Here is an 18,471-nt window from a genome sequence, read left to right as displayed (position 1 = left end):
TGTCTTTCACAGAGAAAAAGGTCTCAATTTTAAGTTCAACTTACCAATTTATCTTTCATGTATCATGCTTTTGGTGGTTCCATTTTTAAATTGCACTTCTGTAGCCTGAAATCATCACCCTGTTTAATTTTTTTGTATTAATTGTCTCTCTCTTATCAGAATGTAATAGTCCTATAGGCAGAGAATGTCTGTTTTCTTTCTTCTGTATTTTATACTCCCAACTCCGCAAATAGTACATGTGCTTAATAGGTACTTAATAAATATTTGTTGAATTAGTCAATTACTGGACATGGAGCTCTTTCAGCATCAGTATGGACTTGAAATGACTAACAGAATGATGTTGCCAACTAAAAATGGTCACTTGCCATCTGGCTCTACAAGGACCAGTTCTCTAGCTACTGCAGTCACTGACCTTCAACACACCCTGAAAGGAGTTCAGGGCATAGATCAGGAATGAGGCACTCTTGTGCTCTGGGAAAAACTGGCAGAACACGCTTCACATAGTTAGATATTTTCAGGAAAAGATATTATGAGCCCAATTTCTTTCATCCTCTCATATCTAGGAAAGCTCTAAAATCATTAATGGATGAGCAGCAACCTTCTTGTGACTAGCAGCAACGCTCTGCCAAAATGTGCGCTTGAATGCATGTCTCCCCCTTCACCAAAATCACATATATACCAACCAGAACCACCCCACTTCTTCGGAGCAGTTCCTCAGAGCTAGCCAAGAGGCTGTCTCCCTAGCTATGATGCTCATGTTGCCCCAAATAAAATCTAACTCACAACTTCCACATTGTGCATTTTTTTCAGTTGACAATGTTAGGAGAACACATACAAAGTCTATTACAAATGGAGTAACAACCAATAAATGGAAGCTATTATGTTTATTATTCTTGCTGAAAGATTACAGCATTTTAAAACCCCAAGGTCTCCAGCAAGAGGGGTGAGATGAAAGAATTGTCTACCATTATCTCCCAATATGTTGCAACAAGAGCCATAAACAGGGCTCCAGGTTGATGTGGCATATTCCTGGGCCCTCAGCTAGTGCAAACTTTGGCTCACTGGTGTATTTTATTTAACAAAATATGCAATAGATAAAACTACTGCAAATGTTAAAATCTGCATTAAGATGAACCCTAAGGCGTATGGCATTTCCACATTTATGCATGTTTTTCTTCATGATACTTTCATATCAAACCTCTTTTTATCATTTTTGTCATTGTATATATCTCTAGGTTTTTTGTATTTTTTTAACGTCTGATAGCAAAGCTTCTGAAAATTTATCTCATTCCTGGATAGCACCCTTTTCAATGGAAATGAAGACTTTAGTTAAAGATGATGTATATAAAGATGTAATAAGTTTAGGCTATTAACGATTCTCAAACTTTGGAAGCATAAGATTCATTTGGGGTACTACCTGGAAATAAAGATTCCCAGTGTTACCCCAGCCATACTGAATCTAGTTTTGTGGCTAGGCCCAGGAATATCAATTTTTTATGGACATTGCCCAACCTCACCCAGGTAATTCTGAACCAGGTGGTCTGTGAACTTCACTTTGAGAAACACTTGTGAAAGAAACCTTTATAAAGGAGGGAAGCAGGTGCCATGGGAGGGACGGTGAACAGCAGTGTGGGGACACAACAAAGCATCACCAGATCCCTGACTCAGCTGCAGTCTGAAACTGCAGAGACACTCACCATACCAACTTCAAGGTCTACCCTTACTTGATCTAATAAACATGCACTCTATTACATTACTTGAATAATAGTGTTTTTTTACAGTAATGGATCCTACTCAGCAAAGTCCAGGCTCCAAGAAGTGAGACATGTGATGAGAAATGAGTTCTCTTTCTTTCTCATCTAGTTTTTGCCTCTCAAATCCCCATTTTCTGTCCTAGAATTCTCTTCTTCTCTGAAGGTGCTCCCCTTCACTGGAAGCACCTGCTCCCCTAGCTCTCCAGCCATACAGGAGTGAAATATCACCCCATGACAAGAGGACCCCGCATTCACAATACAGGAAAGTACCATCCATATAAGGGTAGTCAGGCCACCGCACAGTACAGAAAAAGGAAGTTCAATATCTCTAGTAGACTCAAGCATTCAGGATGCAAAGAGTAGAGGCATAAAGCAAGGGATACCTGAGAAAAAGGACAAGCAGAGGAACATCAGAATCCTTGCAATACCTGAAATGCTCCTCCTTAGAGAGGCTGACCTCTGTGGAAAGCAGGGTAGGAAAGGGGACACTCCCCTCCTTCTTCCCCACAGTGTTGCTTTACATATTAATAGGGCGGCTGGAGGAAAAGAGGCAGAACTGCGTGAAATTAGGAGCTTCTTGTCCAGTGAAATGGCCTCTGACCAGATCTCAGCTGGGGAATTCACACAGTTGATATAAATGGGAGTTTCTGTTGGACAGCTCATTCCACCAATACCACATCCCAGTACCAAAGCGGATGGGAAAGGAGAAAGCTACCAGGTCATCAAGAGGCAAAGATTTATTCCTCCTCAGAGATGTGAGGACACCTTTCTCTCTCCCTCTGTTAGTTTTCCTCAGTCTTGTTCTGTCTGTCTCTGCCCACTATTCATCAGTTACTCAATAAATATTGATTGGGTAAAAAAAGAATAGTAATAGTGGAACTAGCTGATATAACCATATCACTCCACATTTGAAATTGTATCAAAACAAAGAAAAGCTTGAATGAATAGTGAAAGGTTTGACCACCTCTTTGATTTAGGAAATGCTTCCATGAAGAAGCTACCTCTTTCATCTATCTGTACCTCTTTTATCTATACCTCTTATCACTTTGCTCCATGAGATCCCTCTTAATGTTGGGTTAAGGTCATGTACATTTCTGTCTACACCCTGGCCTGGCACATCTTATTGGCTGGGCCATGTCTTAATTGTTTTGATTTGTCTTGCCCAGACAGAGAGTGGACTGTTGACAGAAGACTGAAAACCCAAGCAACTGCTCCAAGGCTTAAGACGGTATGGAAATATAATAATGAAATAGCACAGAACCAACTGCTGTGTTACACCATTAAATTAATCTGCTTATTGGGCAAACACGAAGGACAATGTCTATCTTTCAAATGACAGCCACATGGCTTTCTTTTACAACAACATTAAATATTTCACTGTTCTACAGATTTAGTTCTACTATATACTTATAGTTATACTATATACTCGACACATATCCCCTGAATGCCTACAGAATGTCAGGCATGGTAAAACATCATTTGGCATGGAATTATATCTATCCATAACATCTTAATATAGAATATCAGGCTGTCCCTGCTATATAAGTCTCCCCTATCTAACTCTATGTAAGCTACAAGCTCATAAATCTCATAAAATGACTGATTGCTATCAGCTCACTAAAGTGAACCAGTAGCTAACATAGACTGGTGAGTCATCCAAGTGGGGCTGATGAGCAAGAAGCAAATTAGTCTAGTTCTTTTCAAATCAGCTGCACAAAGGAATCACCTGGGGAGCTTTAAAAACCTCAATGCCTGGGTTGCACCCCAGAGTTCCTGACTTAAATGATAAGGCTCAAGTCCTAGATGTCAAGAATTTCCAAAGCTCCTCAGGTAATTCTAACATTTGCTAAAATTTGAGAACCACTAGTTTAGCCCATAGTTTAGAAACTAGAGTCTTCAATCCAGGGAGAGCTTGGTGGTAAACATTAAAAATGTTCTGGCATTCTTTGTCCCAAAGCTGGCCAGAGCTTCAATATGAAGACCTGATTGAAATAACTCCCTCTGCAATCCCCAGGAGCAGTTTTTCTATGTAGAGTTCACAGGCTGCACAAGTATCCAATCATAGTTTGCTGGGACCACTTACAACTACCACTAATTCTAAGCCACACTGAGCTATTCAATCCTCCTCAGGAGACTGCTAGACACTGATTCAGCTCTCCAGAATCCTGGGTCTAAGATTGATCATTAATAAGAAGGAAAGCTATTTTCTTAAGGAGTACAGATTGATTTCATAAATTATAATGAATAAATTTACTCTGACATTTATATAAAATTTAACTTCTCAAAAATCCTTGTGACTTCATTATGTAAAACAACTTAATGAAGCAAACACAACAATTATTGTCTGTTTTTGAAAAATGGAGACACTGAGGTTGAAAGTGGTTAAGTGATTTAGCTTAAATCATATAGTCAATGACCAAAGTAACACTGGAAGTCAGATATATTAATCAGACATCCAATGCTCTGCTAACTTCATATGTAAATCTCTTTGAATCTCACCTGCCATGTGCTACAGCATCATGCCAGGTCCTTTAAGAGCAGAAAGAAATCCACACACATCATTGGTCCTATCCTAATGAAGTTTAAACTTAAATTAGGAAGACAATATACATATATGTAGTACTTTACTTATGATAAAACAGACAGACACACACACACACCCTTGACCAACCATCTTTACCCAAGTCTAAACTATCCCATCTTTATCCAAATCAAAAATATCAGTGTTCTAAGCTTTGAATACGATTTCTCTTCTTTATATATGTTTAGGTAATTTATTTTGTTACTTGTTTTTAATACAAATGCTGTCATAAGCCTGCTCAAATACCTTTTTTTGCAGTTTATAACTTAGAGTACAGTAAAATCTTCTACTGAAATATTCTAGGGTAAAGATATCATCATCACTCATACTGAGCACTTTAAAAAACCTGACATGCAGCCTAGGATTAAATATATATTTTTTAAATGATAAATTCAAACAACACTAAGTTTAACCCTATGAGATACAATAATGGCATAGTTAAATAGATAATTTCATATATAATCTTGCTAGATTACAGTAATTATAATCATGAATATTGTGAAACTTCAAAAGAACAATAACTCATTCTATATTAAAAATCTGAAAATGGAGATGTAAAATACTAAAGCTTCAGGCATTTACTCAGGCTGAAAATGTTTTTTAAAAGTGGCAATCCTGGGACTCCCCTGGTGGCTCAGTGGTTAAGAATCCACCTGCTAATGCAGGAGACATGGGTTCGAGCCCTGGTCCACGAAGATCCCACCTGCTGTAGAGTAACTAAGCCCCTGCGCTCTAGAGCCCGCAGAGCGACAACTACTGAAGCCCGCACGACTACAGCCCGTGCTCTGCAACAAAAGAAGCCACCGTGATGAGAAGCCCATGCACTGCAATGAAGAGTAGCCCCTGCTCACCGCAACTAGAGAAAGCCTGCACACAGCAACGAAGACCCAACACAGCCAAAAATTAATTAATTAATTAAAATTTTAAAGTGGCAATACTTTTGGCCATTTGATCTAAAAAAGCAAAAACAGCTCAATAGTAAATGATATCTAATAGATTTAATTCTGAAAGTATACATCATTTAATAAGTAAGCATGTGTGGATGCTAGAGCCACTTTAAAGGAGGAAACTGGAAACTGTTTCTAAATGTCAGTGTTTTCATAATTTCTGAATATCATCTTATGTATTAGAAAGTAGATTTCTATGATGGAAGGAAAGATACTATGTTTCAAAGTTTCAGTGACTAAATACACACCTGCCCTAGTCCTCACTTACTCTCCCAAGTTCCTTTCTCCCCATCTCTCTCTGAAAGTCAACTCAGCCTCTCACTTACAAATAAAATCTGGGTAATGGGCAAATAGAAAATTTGGGCAAAGCCAGACAGGCTACGGATATTACACAACAAATAACCAAGTTGGGGCAGAAAGCAGAAAAGAGAGCCTGTGGGTACAGAACTGGAAGGAGGGTGTGAGGACCTTGTTCTCAGGGATAAGAAGCACAGAAGTCTGAAGTGTATTTGAGACTGAGAGGTATTTGAAGATGAGAGAAACACAAGAGAATTTCAAAGGCTTCTTCCAATAAAATTTGTTATTTTGTAAATATAACAACGTTTCCTTGAATTTGACCCTGTTCAGAAAAGGACATGTAGCAGTTAGGCTTTGAACAGGCAACACATAAGCATCATTTCTTATGCATAATTTTTCTGTAACAAGAAATGGGTAATATAATGAAAATTTAAAATATCCTCTAGAATAACAACCATGATAAGCTGTCCTAAATTAACATCTTTATACTTTCTCACTCTAATATTCCTAGAACAGTCTGGCCAAGAACTATGTTGGTTATTATATTATGTCCACAAAACACCATTTCATACAAGCTTTGAGAAATCTAAAATATCATTTCTACAGAAGGTGTGAAAACTAACTTCTAAGGAAAAAATAAGGGAGAGCTAAGAGGCTGCTGAGGAAACTAAATGAGAAAATGTAACTTGTCTGATAACAGATAAATCTTTGAGAAAATGGACTAGAGACTAGTTAATAAGAACCCTCAGGGCTTCCCTGGTGGCGCAGTGGTTGAGAGTCCGCCTGCCGATACAGGGGACGCGGGTTCGTGCCCCGGTCCGGGAAGATCTCACATGCCGCGGAGCGGCTGGGTCCGTGAGCCATGGTCGCTGAGCCTGCGCGTCCGGAGCCTGTGCACTGCAATGGGAGAGGCCACAACAGTGAGAGGCCCGCGTACTGCAAAAAAAAATACAGAACCAAAAAAACCCCTCAGTACTAGGGAGACGTTCACTATATTGATGGTGGTGATGGTTTCATGGTGCACACACCTGTTAAAACTTATCAAATTGTACATTTTAATGTGTGAAATTTATTATCTATCAGTCAACCAAAACAAGGGAGAAAAAAAAAAAACTAGCCAGGCTACAGATGCATGAACACGTGTCCATCTGCAATTCAGAAGCAGTACCAGTTTTCAATAGCACTTGGAAACTTGGAAGCTATCATGTTGCTAAAACGCATACACAAATATACTCCATCCACATTAGATGAAATATGTAAAATTTAACACTTCAAATTAAAATAACAATTTACATGAGTGTAATGTAAATAAAACTAACTTTTAGGGGGAAGAAGATGGCAGTATGAAGAAGGGTTGTTATTTCCAGGGGCCAAATATCCATCTGCAAATTTAAAAAGTGGTTGGTTTGCAAGAAGAAAGGGGATAGAACACTCATTCATCTATTCCTTCATTCATTCAACAAATATTTATTGAAGTCTGATGAGTGTTAAGCATTGCAAATCAATGACCGCAAAAGAGACAGAGTGTGTTCTCTACCCTCATTAATTTCTAGTGTGGCAGAGGAGAAAGTTATCAATCAAGTCACCTCACAAAAATTAAATTATCCTGTGGAAAGTGACAAGGAAAAATCCATGAAAAAGTATGACAGGAGAGACAGGGAAGGTTTCCCTGGGAAAGTGTTCTTTGAGCTGGGATATGCAGAATGAGTCACCCTTAACTGTGAGAGAGGAGACAGCGTGTATAAAGGCCCTGGGGCAGGTAAAACATGGTGCTTCTGAATAACTAAAACAGAAACTGTTGAATTTAAGAGATACTTAGGAGTTAAAATCTATGGGTCTTGTAATAGACTATATCTGGAAGGAGACGGAAGTAGCAAGAATGATACCAAGATTTCTGCAAATGGATACGTATGTGTGGCATTCATTAGATAGTAAATGGAGGGCACAGGCCAGGCTGGGGGTAGGTGTCTGTTCTAATTTCATGGTGTCTTAGAATTTTCAACTAAAGCTGCTGAACAAGACTACATCAAAATTAAAAACTTCTGTGCATCAAAGAACACAACCAACAGAGTGAAAAAGTAGCCTACAGAATGGGAGAAAACATTTGCAAAACAATATCTGATAAGGGGTCAATACCTAGAATTCTTAACTACAACAACAACAGTAATAAAATAAATAACCTGAGTGAAGAATAGGCAAAAGGCTTAAATAAACATTTCTCCAAGGAAGATATAGATATGGCCAACAAGCATATGAAATGATGCTCAGTATAACTAATCATTAGAGAAATGCAAATCAAAACCACAGTATCGGGCTTCCCTGGTGGCGAAGTGGTTGAGAGTCCACCTGCCGATGCAGGGAACACGGGTTCATGCCCCGGTCCGGGAAGATCCCATATGCTGCAGAGCGGCTAGGCCCGTGAGCCATGGCCGCTGAGCCTGCGCGTCCGGAGCCTGTGTTCCGCAACGGGAGAGGCCACAACAGTGAGAGGCCCGCATACCACAAAACAAAAACAAAAACAAAAACAAACCCCACAATATCACCTCACACCCATTATGATGACTACTAAAAAAAAAAAAAAAAGAAGAAAATAACAAACATTGTCAAGGATGTGGAGAAACTGGAATCCTTGTGCATGTTAGTGGAAGTATAAAATGGTACAACTGCTATGGAAAACAGTCTGGAGGTTTCTCAAAGAATTAAAAATAGAAGTACCATAGGATCCAGCAATACCACCTCTGGGTGTAAATCCAAAAGAACTGAAAGCAGGGTAATGAAGAGATTATTTATATACCCATGTTCATAGTGGGATTATTCACAATAGCCAAAAGGTGAAAGGGACACAAACGTCCATCAATGGATGAATGGATGAAGAAAACACCATATAAATACATAATAGAATATTATCTAGCCCTAAAAAGGAAGGACATTTTGACACATACTACAACATGGATAAACCTGGAGGACATTATGCTAAGTGAAACAGGCCAGTTACAAAAAGACAAACGCTATATGATTCCACTTACATAAGGCATCTAGAGTAGTTAAACTCATAGAAAAAGAAAGTCAAATACTGGTTGCCAGGAGCTAGAGGGAAGGCAAAATTGGGGGTTGTTTAACAGGTATAGAATTTCAGTTTTATAAGAGTTCTGCAGATGGGCTACTCAACCGTGTGAATATACTTTACATGACTGAACTCTACACTTAAAATGATTAAGATGATATATTTTATGTTGTATGTATTTCACCACAATTAAAATATTTTAAATATGCTGAATAAATATTGATAGTATTATAGCTATTTTGCTAGCTATATAATTGATCAGTCGGTAGCTAGCTAACCAGAGAGAGAGATTTTTGAGGAAAGCTGTGAACTGAAAATACAAATTTGGAAGTCATACAAAGAAACAATAATTTTATTACACGACATTCTTCTGTTCCCTTCATCCTTAAAATCTTGAATTTTCAATGACTCTATAAATGTACAGTCTTCTCATCCTATGCTCCCTAAAGCCTGAGTTTGACACAAAGTCTGGTTTCATCTCCAGGAGAAAACAAGTTGAAGATTTTCAAGCAACAGCAGAAATGGAGTGTTACCAGCTGTGCTATACTGCCACAACAAAAAAAAATCTCTACCTGTCTATGCACCTAATTCTAGCAAAATTAAAAATGAGAAGTGTAGACAGGAAAAAAATAAGACTACTCTTTTGAGTAGTCTTATTTTTCTAGAGAAAAATCCACTGTTTACACATCGATATACATCCCTCTAGAATCATATTATTCTGCCTACCTTGTTTGCGTACATCCTCAACAGCAGCAACCAATTCTTCTTTGAGATCTTGACTCTCCTTAGCGATCTGTTCACCCTTTTCCAGAAAGTTCTGAGTGGCTTGCTCTACAGATGCAGCCAGTACATGGGCTTTCTTTGACCTCCCTTTCTTTTTACCAGATGGGCCTTTGTTGCTTGTGTTGACAAGGGTCGTCACCTTAAATACAAAAGAACAACTGTAAAATTACTCTGCATAACTGTCTAGAAATAGCATATTATCATCTCATAATTTTAAAGTATCCTTGGCTTATTAAGTCACGAATACACATCACATAGCCTTATCTTAAGGAGAATGTGGAATTATATGGTTTAGCATATAAATTAACAGCAATTTATTTCCTGTAGAAGAAAAAAGCATGTGAATAAGGAAAAAAAGCAGATTTGCCAGTAGCTCAGTTTCCAATCCACTGGAGGGGGTGCTTTCACAGGTTGACAAATTTAGCACTGGTTGGAATATGCAGCTTCAGAGAGGAAATAAAATAAAATAAAATGTAGAACTGCCTTTGAGCTTTGAATCAGAAGAACCAATAACTGAGCCCAAAAGTCAGGGAAGAGGTGCATGAGTAGTTAATAAATGGTGGGCCATCAATATGCATTATTTATGTGTCACTTACCAAGGACTTTGAAGAGCCTTGCTATTTCTGATTTCATCTTATAAAAACAAAATGGTAAATTTGATCCAAAGAGACCGAATGATTCAGTCTCAACATTTGGTTAACCTGCTAAAATTTCCAGAATTGAAATTAAATTTGCATTATCACTCCTTTTCTAAGTATCATAATTTGGATACAATATCTCACCTGCCAAACTTCTTTTAGCACTCTGTCTAGAGCTATTTAATATGCTAACAAAGCTTTTAATATCTTTTAAACAACTTATCTCCTGTAGACTTCTGAACCTTTATTTTCTGCCAGTGAGAAGTCTGGGAGGGAAATGAATGCAACTGTTCCATATTCTATTCAGCTAGTCATCTACACCTCTGCATTTTTTTTATCAGCTTCATAAGAATGTGGATGCTGTGGTTTATTTGCACTGACGTGTATCCCAGTTAGCAAACTAAAGCCTTTATTGGAGGTTATCAAGAAAGCTCGTCCACAGAAAAGTTCTAAATGCTATAGTCTCTACAATTTACTCCAAATCCGAGAGCAAGCAGTTATTAGGCAAAGTCACAATTAACGTCCAGTCAGGTTACAGGGCAAGAGATAATATCAGAAGAAAAGTATTGAATAAATGTGAACCAAGATGATGAATGTAGCAGAACCATTACTTCAGAAGTGGTTAATACAGCATTGGGAGCTGTCATATTCAGCTTTCTTTTGATTGTTAATAATTAGACACAGTGAATTAAAAAAGGACTCTATAAGGACACTTAAGTACAAACACTAGACAGAAAAAAGAAAGATAAAGTCATTAAGAATAAGACTGTCAGAAAACGCTAGTTAGCTGTAAAATACGTATGCAGTCAGTAACACCTTGCATTCTTTTCAGTTCCACCCACAGAGGCAACCATCAGAAGAAAGACAGCCTGTCTCCAAAGTTACTTTTTGGAGGTACAAGAATGTTCTCATTAAAGACGGTTTACTCTAGCACATTAACATAGCTCTCTTCCAGGAACCCCAACTCTCCAAAGAGCCACTACCTGGAAACGAGTTTTTATGCTTCCTAAGCAAACACAGCAAACATCTCAAAAATCTTTTATTTGTATTTATTTTTATTTTTTAATCAAATGTATTTGCCATATAACATTGTATAAGGTTAAGGTGTACAACATGTTAATTTGATACATGTATATAGTGTGTTAATACATGTATATGTTGTAATATGATTGCCATTGTAGTGATACTTGGCACCTCTATCCCTTTACATAATTACAGTACAATATGGTTGTCTATATTCATTACACTGTGCATAATTTCTCTATTTAGGCTAGGCTCTTTATTGGAGGAAAATATTCCTATTCTCACTGATACCTGATTTGTTCTCATTTTATATATAATTTTGAGACGTTCTGTGATCTAACTTTTCAGTGTTCTCAAATTAGAAAAAATGGATGGAGTTGGAAGCCATTAATGTTAGGCATATTGGCAGTTTTGGGGAGTGGAAGCTGACAGTGAATCTATTAATACCAAAAGAGCTAAATGACTATATTCTGGTTCACCTTCTCCAAAGGCAAACAGATTTCAATTTTTGTGTTGTCTCATGGTGCACTGCTGTATTAAGCACAGTTTAGGTAATGCTCATAATAACAAGTCAGTATGAAGTGTCAGTATGTGGGAAAAAATAAACATAGAACATTACCAGGAAGTTCCTTAGAAAAATGTAATTACTTTCAAATGAAGCAAATCCATTCAGTCCTCTTTTAGTAAGAGCTCTCTTTTATTCACATGTGGAAGAATGTAAAGGGATACAAGATAGCAGAATAGAAGGAAAATTATGAGGCTCCATAAATGCTCATGTCTTAATCAGTCTAGAATAAAGAAATAATTGTTAACTCTCCCTATTGCTATTCAGTGCTTTGTTGAAGGACAAAGTCAACAAATTAGATAAGAAAAAAGAAGGAAGAGATATAAACATTAGAAAGTAGACACATTAAATTGTCATTACTTACAGAGAATATGAATGTATCAAGAAACTACAAAAGAATTAAAAGACAAACTATTAGAACTATTAGTGGTTAAATACTAGATAAGCAATAACAACCTAATAGAACAGCATTACCAATGAAAAATCTAGTTTAAAATATCCTATTCACAATAGCCATAAATTGATATTCTCAGAGATAACCATAACACAAAATATAGAATGTTGTATGAAGAAAATTATAATTGTAATGAAGAACATGAAAGATGATTTAAATAATAGAGAGACACACCAATGAGCTCTGGAGACTACAGATCTCTGTGTCTAAGCCTGATATCCAGGCTGGGACTAGGTCTTGGGTAGATGGGGCTTACAGACTTTTTTTTTCTTTCTTTCTTTGTTTTTTGCGTTACGCGGGCCTCTCACTGCTGTGGCCTCTCCCGTTGTGGAGCACAGGCTCCGGACGCGCAGGCTCAGCGGCCATGGCTCACGGGCCCAGCCGCTCCGCGGCATGTGGGATCTTCCCAGACTGGGGCACGAACCCGTGTCCCCTACATCGGCAGGCAGACTCTCAACCACTGCGCCACCAGGGAAGCCAAGACTTACATACTTTTGAAGGTCTAGTGCAGCTTGTTGGCAACCTTTTAAGAGATGGTTATTCTGTAGAAATTCCTGGTTGAATGGTACACCTTCTCTTACCCCAATCAGGCACTCTCTCTAATCCCCACAACAACTTTCACCCAAGGCAAGAGTCATTCAAGATCCACACAATCCCTTACCTCTCTAACAATTTGTGAGCACATCTTTTGTGCAGAAGAAAAAAAATAGAAAACATAAAGTTCCAGCAACAGAGACTAGGAGTAATAGCATGAACATTGACGTGTTAAAATGGGCATGATATTTTCTAGGTAGTAAGGAGACCATTCTCACTTGAGAGGGCGGCTGTATATGAATGATATAGGAAACAAGATTAGATAGATGCGGTGGAGTAAAACTTTTAAAGGCTCTGAAAGCCAAGCTAAGGAGTTTAGCTTTTATTAGCCACTGTCAACATTTTTTTTTAAATTAGAAGCATATGTGTTAAAGTGTCCGTGTTCTCTTTCCATTCATTTCTCAGCCCACTGAAATTCTGCTTTTATCCTCACACCTCCTGTAGCATAGTCCTCTTAAACTGATCTTTCACTAAAGTAATTAATAAGTTGCCAAAATCAAATTACTTTTATCTTATCATACTACTCTATCACATTTAGTGCTATTGACTCATCTCTTCTTTCTCCTGGAAATATCTCCTGGCTAATTCTTTTAGCAATAATCTTTTCCTTCTCCAAACTCCTGTCGCTTTTAGGAGGGTCATCAAGCTTACTTGTCTCTGTACCCACCTTTATCTTCCTCCCTCCTACACCAGGAAAGACTTGCTGCTACCACCACCCTTTTTTTTTGAATTTGTTTTGTTAAAGTATAGTTGATTTACAATGTTGTGTTAATTTCTGCTGTACAGCAAAGATATTCAGTTATTCATATGCATACATTCTTTTTTCATATTCTTTTCCATTATGGTTTATCACAGGATCTTGAATCTAGTTCCTTGTGCTATACAGTAGGACCTTGCTGTTTATCCATTCTCTATATATACTAGTTTGCATCTGCTAAGCCCAAACTCCCAACCCTTCCTTCCCCCACTCCCTTGGCAACCACAAGTCTGTTCTCTATATCTGTGAATCTGTTTCTGTTTGTTAGATTAGTTCATTTGTGTCATATTTTAGATTCCACTTACAAATGATATCATATGGTATTTGTCTTTCTCTTTCTGACTTATTTCACTTAATATGATAATCTTTAGGTCCATCCATGTTGCTGCAGATGGCATTATTTCATTCTTTTTCTATAGCTGAGTAATATTCCACTGTACATGCATACCACATCTTCTTTATAGATTCACCTGTAAATGGACATTTAGGTTGCTTCCATGTCTTCACTATTGTAAATAGTGCTGTTATGAACATAGGGGTCCATGCATCTTTTTGAATTACTGTTTTGTACTACCACTTTTTTTTTTTTTTTTTTTTTTTTTTTTGTGGTACGTGGGCCTCTCACTGTTGTGGCCTCTCCCGTGGCGGAGCACAGGCTCCGGACGCGCAGGCTCAGCGGCCATGGCTCACGGGCCCAGCTGCTCCGCGGCATGTGGGATCCTCGCGGACCGGGGCACGAACCCGTGTCCCCTGCATCGGCAGGCGGACTCTCAACCGCTGCGCCACCAGGGAAGCTCCTGTACTACCACCCTTTTAAACTGATCTTCTGATCACATCATTCAGATTCATTGGCTATGCCAGCTTCTCTCTAAACCCTCAACGTGGCCCCTCTTTGTAGGCAACTCAACCTTAGCTTAGCAGGATATTTGATTTTCTCTAGTCATATATCTCAAATATTTCCTCAATGTCTCTGCCTCTCATCAAAGAAGAGAAGAAATCCTACAGCTCATAGATGAGAGTATAAGTGGTTAATCGTTCTAGAACCTTGACCTAATGATGGTCCCAATGGACCCTGGTCAATAAAAAAACCTCAGCAATAGCAAGAGGATGGGAAATATAGTTTTCAGATACGTTGACTGTGTGATTTGAGTATGAAACTATGAGACCCAGGCTGGTATAGACTGCTCACCATCTAATGTCCTAAGAGTAGACCCTCCATTCTTACACAACGGCAAGTAATGCAGTAGCCAACACCACTTCATTCCTTTCTTTTTTTTGCAATGTGTTTTATTGGAAGACAACTTATCTGATCGTGTCTCTTCAACTTGATCAGTTCTCTGCTTCCAGGATGTACAAACTCAATAGACATGGAAGACTTCTTCCAAAATTATAAGCAATAGTGAGGGCACCCAGGCACTTTGTCTTGGCAACTCTGTCACATCTGCCCATAACCAACAACAGTGTAGTTTGTCTAAGTCTTATCCATAGGACATTCAATTGAAAGTGAGCTCTGGAGATATCATTGTCACCCAGGGCTGGTTAGAAATATAGACTCTCAGGCCCCACTCCAGACCTACTAAAAGAGAACCTGTATTTTAACAAGATCCCAAAGTAATTCATATGCACATCAAAATCTGAGAAGCACTGAATTCTAGGACAATGATTTTCAGACTTTATCATACTTTATTATTATTATTATTATTTGCAGTACACGGGCCTCTCACTGCTGTGGCCTCTCCCGTTGTGGAGCACAGGCTCCGGACGCGCAGGCTCAGCGGCCATGGCTCGTGGGCCCAGCCGCTCCGCGGCATGTGGGATCTTCCCGGACCGGGGCACGAACCTGTGTCCCCTGCATCGGCAGGCGGACTCTCAACCACTGCGCCACCAGGGAAGCCCCAGACTTTATCATACTTTAGAATCACCTAGATGCTTGTTAGACGGCAAATTCCTAGATCTTATAGTGCTTCTGCTCACGTAGGTCTCAGCTAGTGTATCTCACATGCATCGCATGAAATTAGGGTATGTATGGTTTATAGACTTTACTTTCAGAAACAGCAGTCTAGCTGAAGCAAAAGAAAGTAAGAGAGATAAAGCAATGACTTCTAGAGGTAAACCCTTCCTCTTATTTTAGGTGCCATGACATATCAGGAGTCCGCAAAAACAACTTGTTGATGAATTGATTGAAAGGCAATTTCCTCTGTTGGCAATCACAAGGAACTTGGAAAAGTAAGAGTAAACAGATGTGAATGCTATAAGTCAAGCCATTATTTGAGCTCTCCAGAAAACCAATAAAAGGGAACCAAGAGCTGAAAATAAAAATGATAACTTACTTTTGCTAGATTCATGCACTCTGTAGATGTGAGTAGTAAGTCTTTATGAATTCTACTCTTGCACTGTTCTAAAGTATTTCATTTGGCATAATTGCTCAGCAAACATAACAGAGAGCTTTGATTACTGTTATAGCTTAAAAAAAGCAAGAGCATTGGGAGGTGCATATCTGAAAACAAAATTATCAAAAACAAGTTATTTATTCCAGGAGCAACAGAAGATAAATGTAAAAATCCTTAAAGAGGAAAACTCTTTAAGGGAGTTAAAATGCTCAAATGGTAGTATATTTGATAACATGAAGCCTCTAAGAGAAATCTTGTCAGGTTTTGAGCAGTGCCAAGTCAGAAAAACAACTGCCGGGCTTCCCTGGTGGTGCAGTGGTTGGGAGTCCGCCTGCCGATGCAGGGGACGCGGGTTCGCTTCCCGGTCCGGGAGGATCCCGCGTGCCGCGGAGTGGCTGGGCCTGTGGGCCGTGGCCGCTGGGCCTGCGCGTCCGGAGCCTGTGCTCTGCAGCGGGAGAGGTCACAACAGTGAGAGGCCCGCGTACCACAAAAAAAAAAAAAAAAAAAAAAAAAAAAAAAAAAAAAAAACTGCCAAGTAATGAGTCAAAATGAGGTCTTCCTTGAATCACTCCTTGATTACCTAATCTATTCCTTTTGCAATTATACAGTAGGCACAAATATGGCTTGTACTTTTCCTTATAAATTATATGAAATGATATACACTCACCTTGTGGTACAGTCCATTATAAGTTGTTTCCTAGCACAGAATCTCCAGGATATATAAGGTGTATGTATATTGTGCATTTTGGAGAGAAAAGGAGATCAGCACAGTGACACTAGTGCTCGAGCAAAAGGAGGTGATAATACAGACTTATGGTAGTCTCACTAATAACTAAAGTAAAACTTCCATGTCATAGAAACTATTGCAGTAGAATTTCGGATTGAACTGATCTTTTCTTCCCAAACAGCTCCACATCCCGTTTTAGACAAAAAGAAGTAAATTACAAGAACCGCAGTTACTGATGCTTCCACAACTTCAAAAGTCAGAATTAGAAATGATGATCTTTTATAACGAGGCATTAGTAATTTAAAGAGGGATAAAATAAAGAATAATTCTGGTCTCTTTGTCTTTGAAAAATTTCTTCCCACTTATTTGATATTGACAATGTAGATTAGTATGTATGTTCATTGATACAGAGTCCTGGAAGCATGCATTCTTAAACTTTGAAGGTAAGGTTTTATTATATCTAAAGCAGACCTGAACTTCTACTAGTTAATTAATGCTAGAAAGAAAGCCTATAAATAGTGTTTCCCATTTAAGTTATTGTTCTTTGTGGACTCACCTGCAATTTTTAAATAAGGCCACAAGGCAAGCCTTCCCACTCAGTTGCTTTGGTATACTTTTTCCAAATACTTTATCTTGAAGAGTATACAGATGGTCTCTGACTTGTCATGGTTTGACTTACTGATTTTTCAGCTTTACAATGGTGAGAAAGCGATACGAATTCAGTAGAAAACATACTTCGAATTTTGATTTTTGATCTTTTCCTGGGCTAGCAATATGTGCTATGATAATCTCTCGTGATGCCAGGCAGGGGCAGCCTCAGCTCCCAGTCAACCCACCATCCCATGATCCCGAGGGGAAACAACCACACACTAATATCCATTCTGTACTCACACAACTATTCTGTTTTTCACTTTCAGTACAGTAGTCAATAAATTACATTAGGTATTCAACACTCTTTTTAAAATAGGTTTCAGTTATCCATATACATATACCTATTCTTTTTCAAATTCTTTTCCCACTTCGGTTATTACAGAATATTGAGCTGAGTTCCCTGTGCTGTACAGTAGGTATATGTATAACTGAATCACTATGCTGTACATCTGAAACTAAAACATTGTAAATCAACTATAGTCCAGTATAAAATATTTTTTTTATTTGAAAAATAAATTAAAATAAGCTCTGTGTTAGATGATTTTGCCCAACTGTAAGCTATGGTCTAAGCACATTTAAGTTAAGCTATACTAAGCTATAATGTTCAGTAGGTTAGATGGATTAATGAATTTGCCAAATGATATTTTCAACTTAACGATGGTTTTATCAGGACTTGACCTCATTGTAAGTCAAGGAAGATCTGTTGACATCAAAAAGTAGATTTCCAAAATTAACCCTAAAACAGACATTCTGTGATTGGGTTTGAGGAATTTCTATGGCCGGCCAGTTTGACTATATTAAATTTCTATGAATAGCCAGTTATAACTATATCAAATTTTTTCTAGGCTAAACTTTCTGTGGTTACAATTTACAGAGTGGATCAGTTGGGCCCTGGATGATCGATTCATCTTTAGATTAGAAGTGGTTCAAACTTATTTCCTAGCAAGAATCTCACTAGTGTCAAAATGAAATAAGGTGGCCTTCTCGGGACTTCCCTGGTGGTGCAGTGGTTAAGAATCCCCCTGCTAATGCAGGGGACATGGGTTCAAGCCCTGGTCCGGGAAGATCCCACATGCAGCGGAGCAACTAAGCCCATGCACCACAATTACTGAGCCTGTGCTCTAGAGCCCGTGAGCCACAACTACTGAGCCCGAGTGCCACAACTACTGAAGCCCACACGCCTAGACCTCGTGCCCCTCAACAAAAGAAGCCACCACAATGATAAGCCTGCGTGCCGCAATGAAGA

At 38.6% G+C, this 18,471-nt stretch overlaps 1 protein-coding gene across 2 annotated transcripts in view; it reads right to left on the bottom strand.

The window, feature by feature from the left end:
* The window catches only part of CTNNA2 (catenin alpha 2), a 1,238,106-nt gene that overhangs the window by 964,366 nt on the left and 255,269 nt on the right, over positions 1 to 18,471 (bottom strand). For both annotated transcript variants that reach the window (XM_032653512.1, XM_032653513.1), the window contains exon 3: positions 9,370 to 9,565. In XM_032653512.1, coding sequence (XP_032509403.1) covers positions 9,370 to 9,565 — 196 coding nt within the window. The remainder of the gene's footprint in view (positions 1 to 9,369; positions 9,566 to 18,471) is intronic.

The sequence above is a fragment of the Phocoena sinus genome, chromosome 13 (assembly GCF_008692025.1).
Source record: "Phocoena sinus isolate mPhoSin1 chromosome 13, mPhoSin1.pri, whole genome shotgun sequence".
Taxonomy (NCBI): Eukaryota; Metazoa; Chordata; class Mammalia; order Artiodactyla; family Phocoenidae; genus Phocoena; species Phocoena sinus.
Note: the sequence above shows the minus strand (reverse complement) of the source record. Positions and strands in the feature narration are given on the sequence as shown.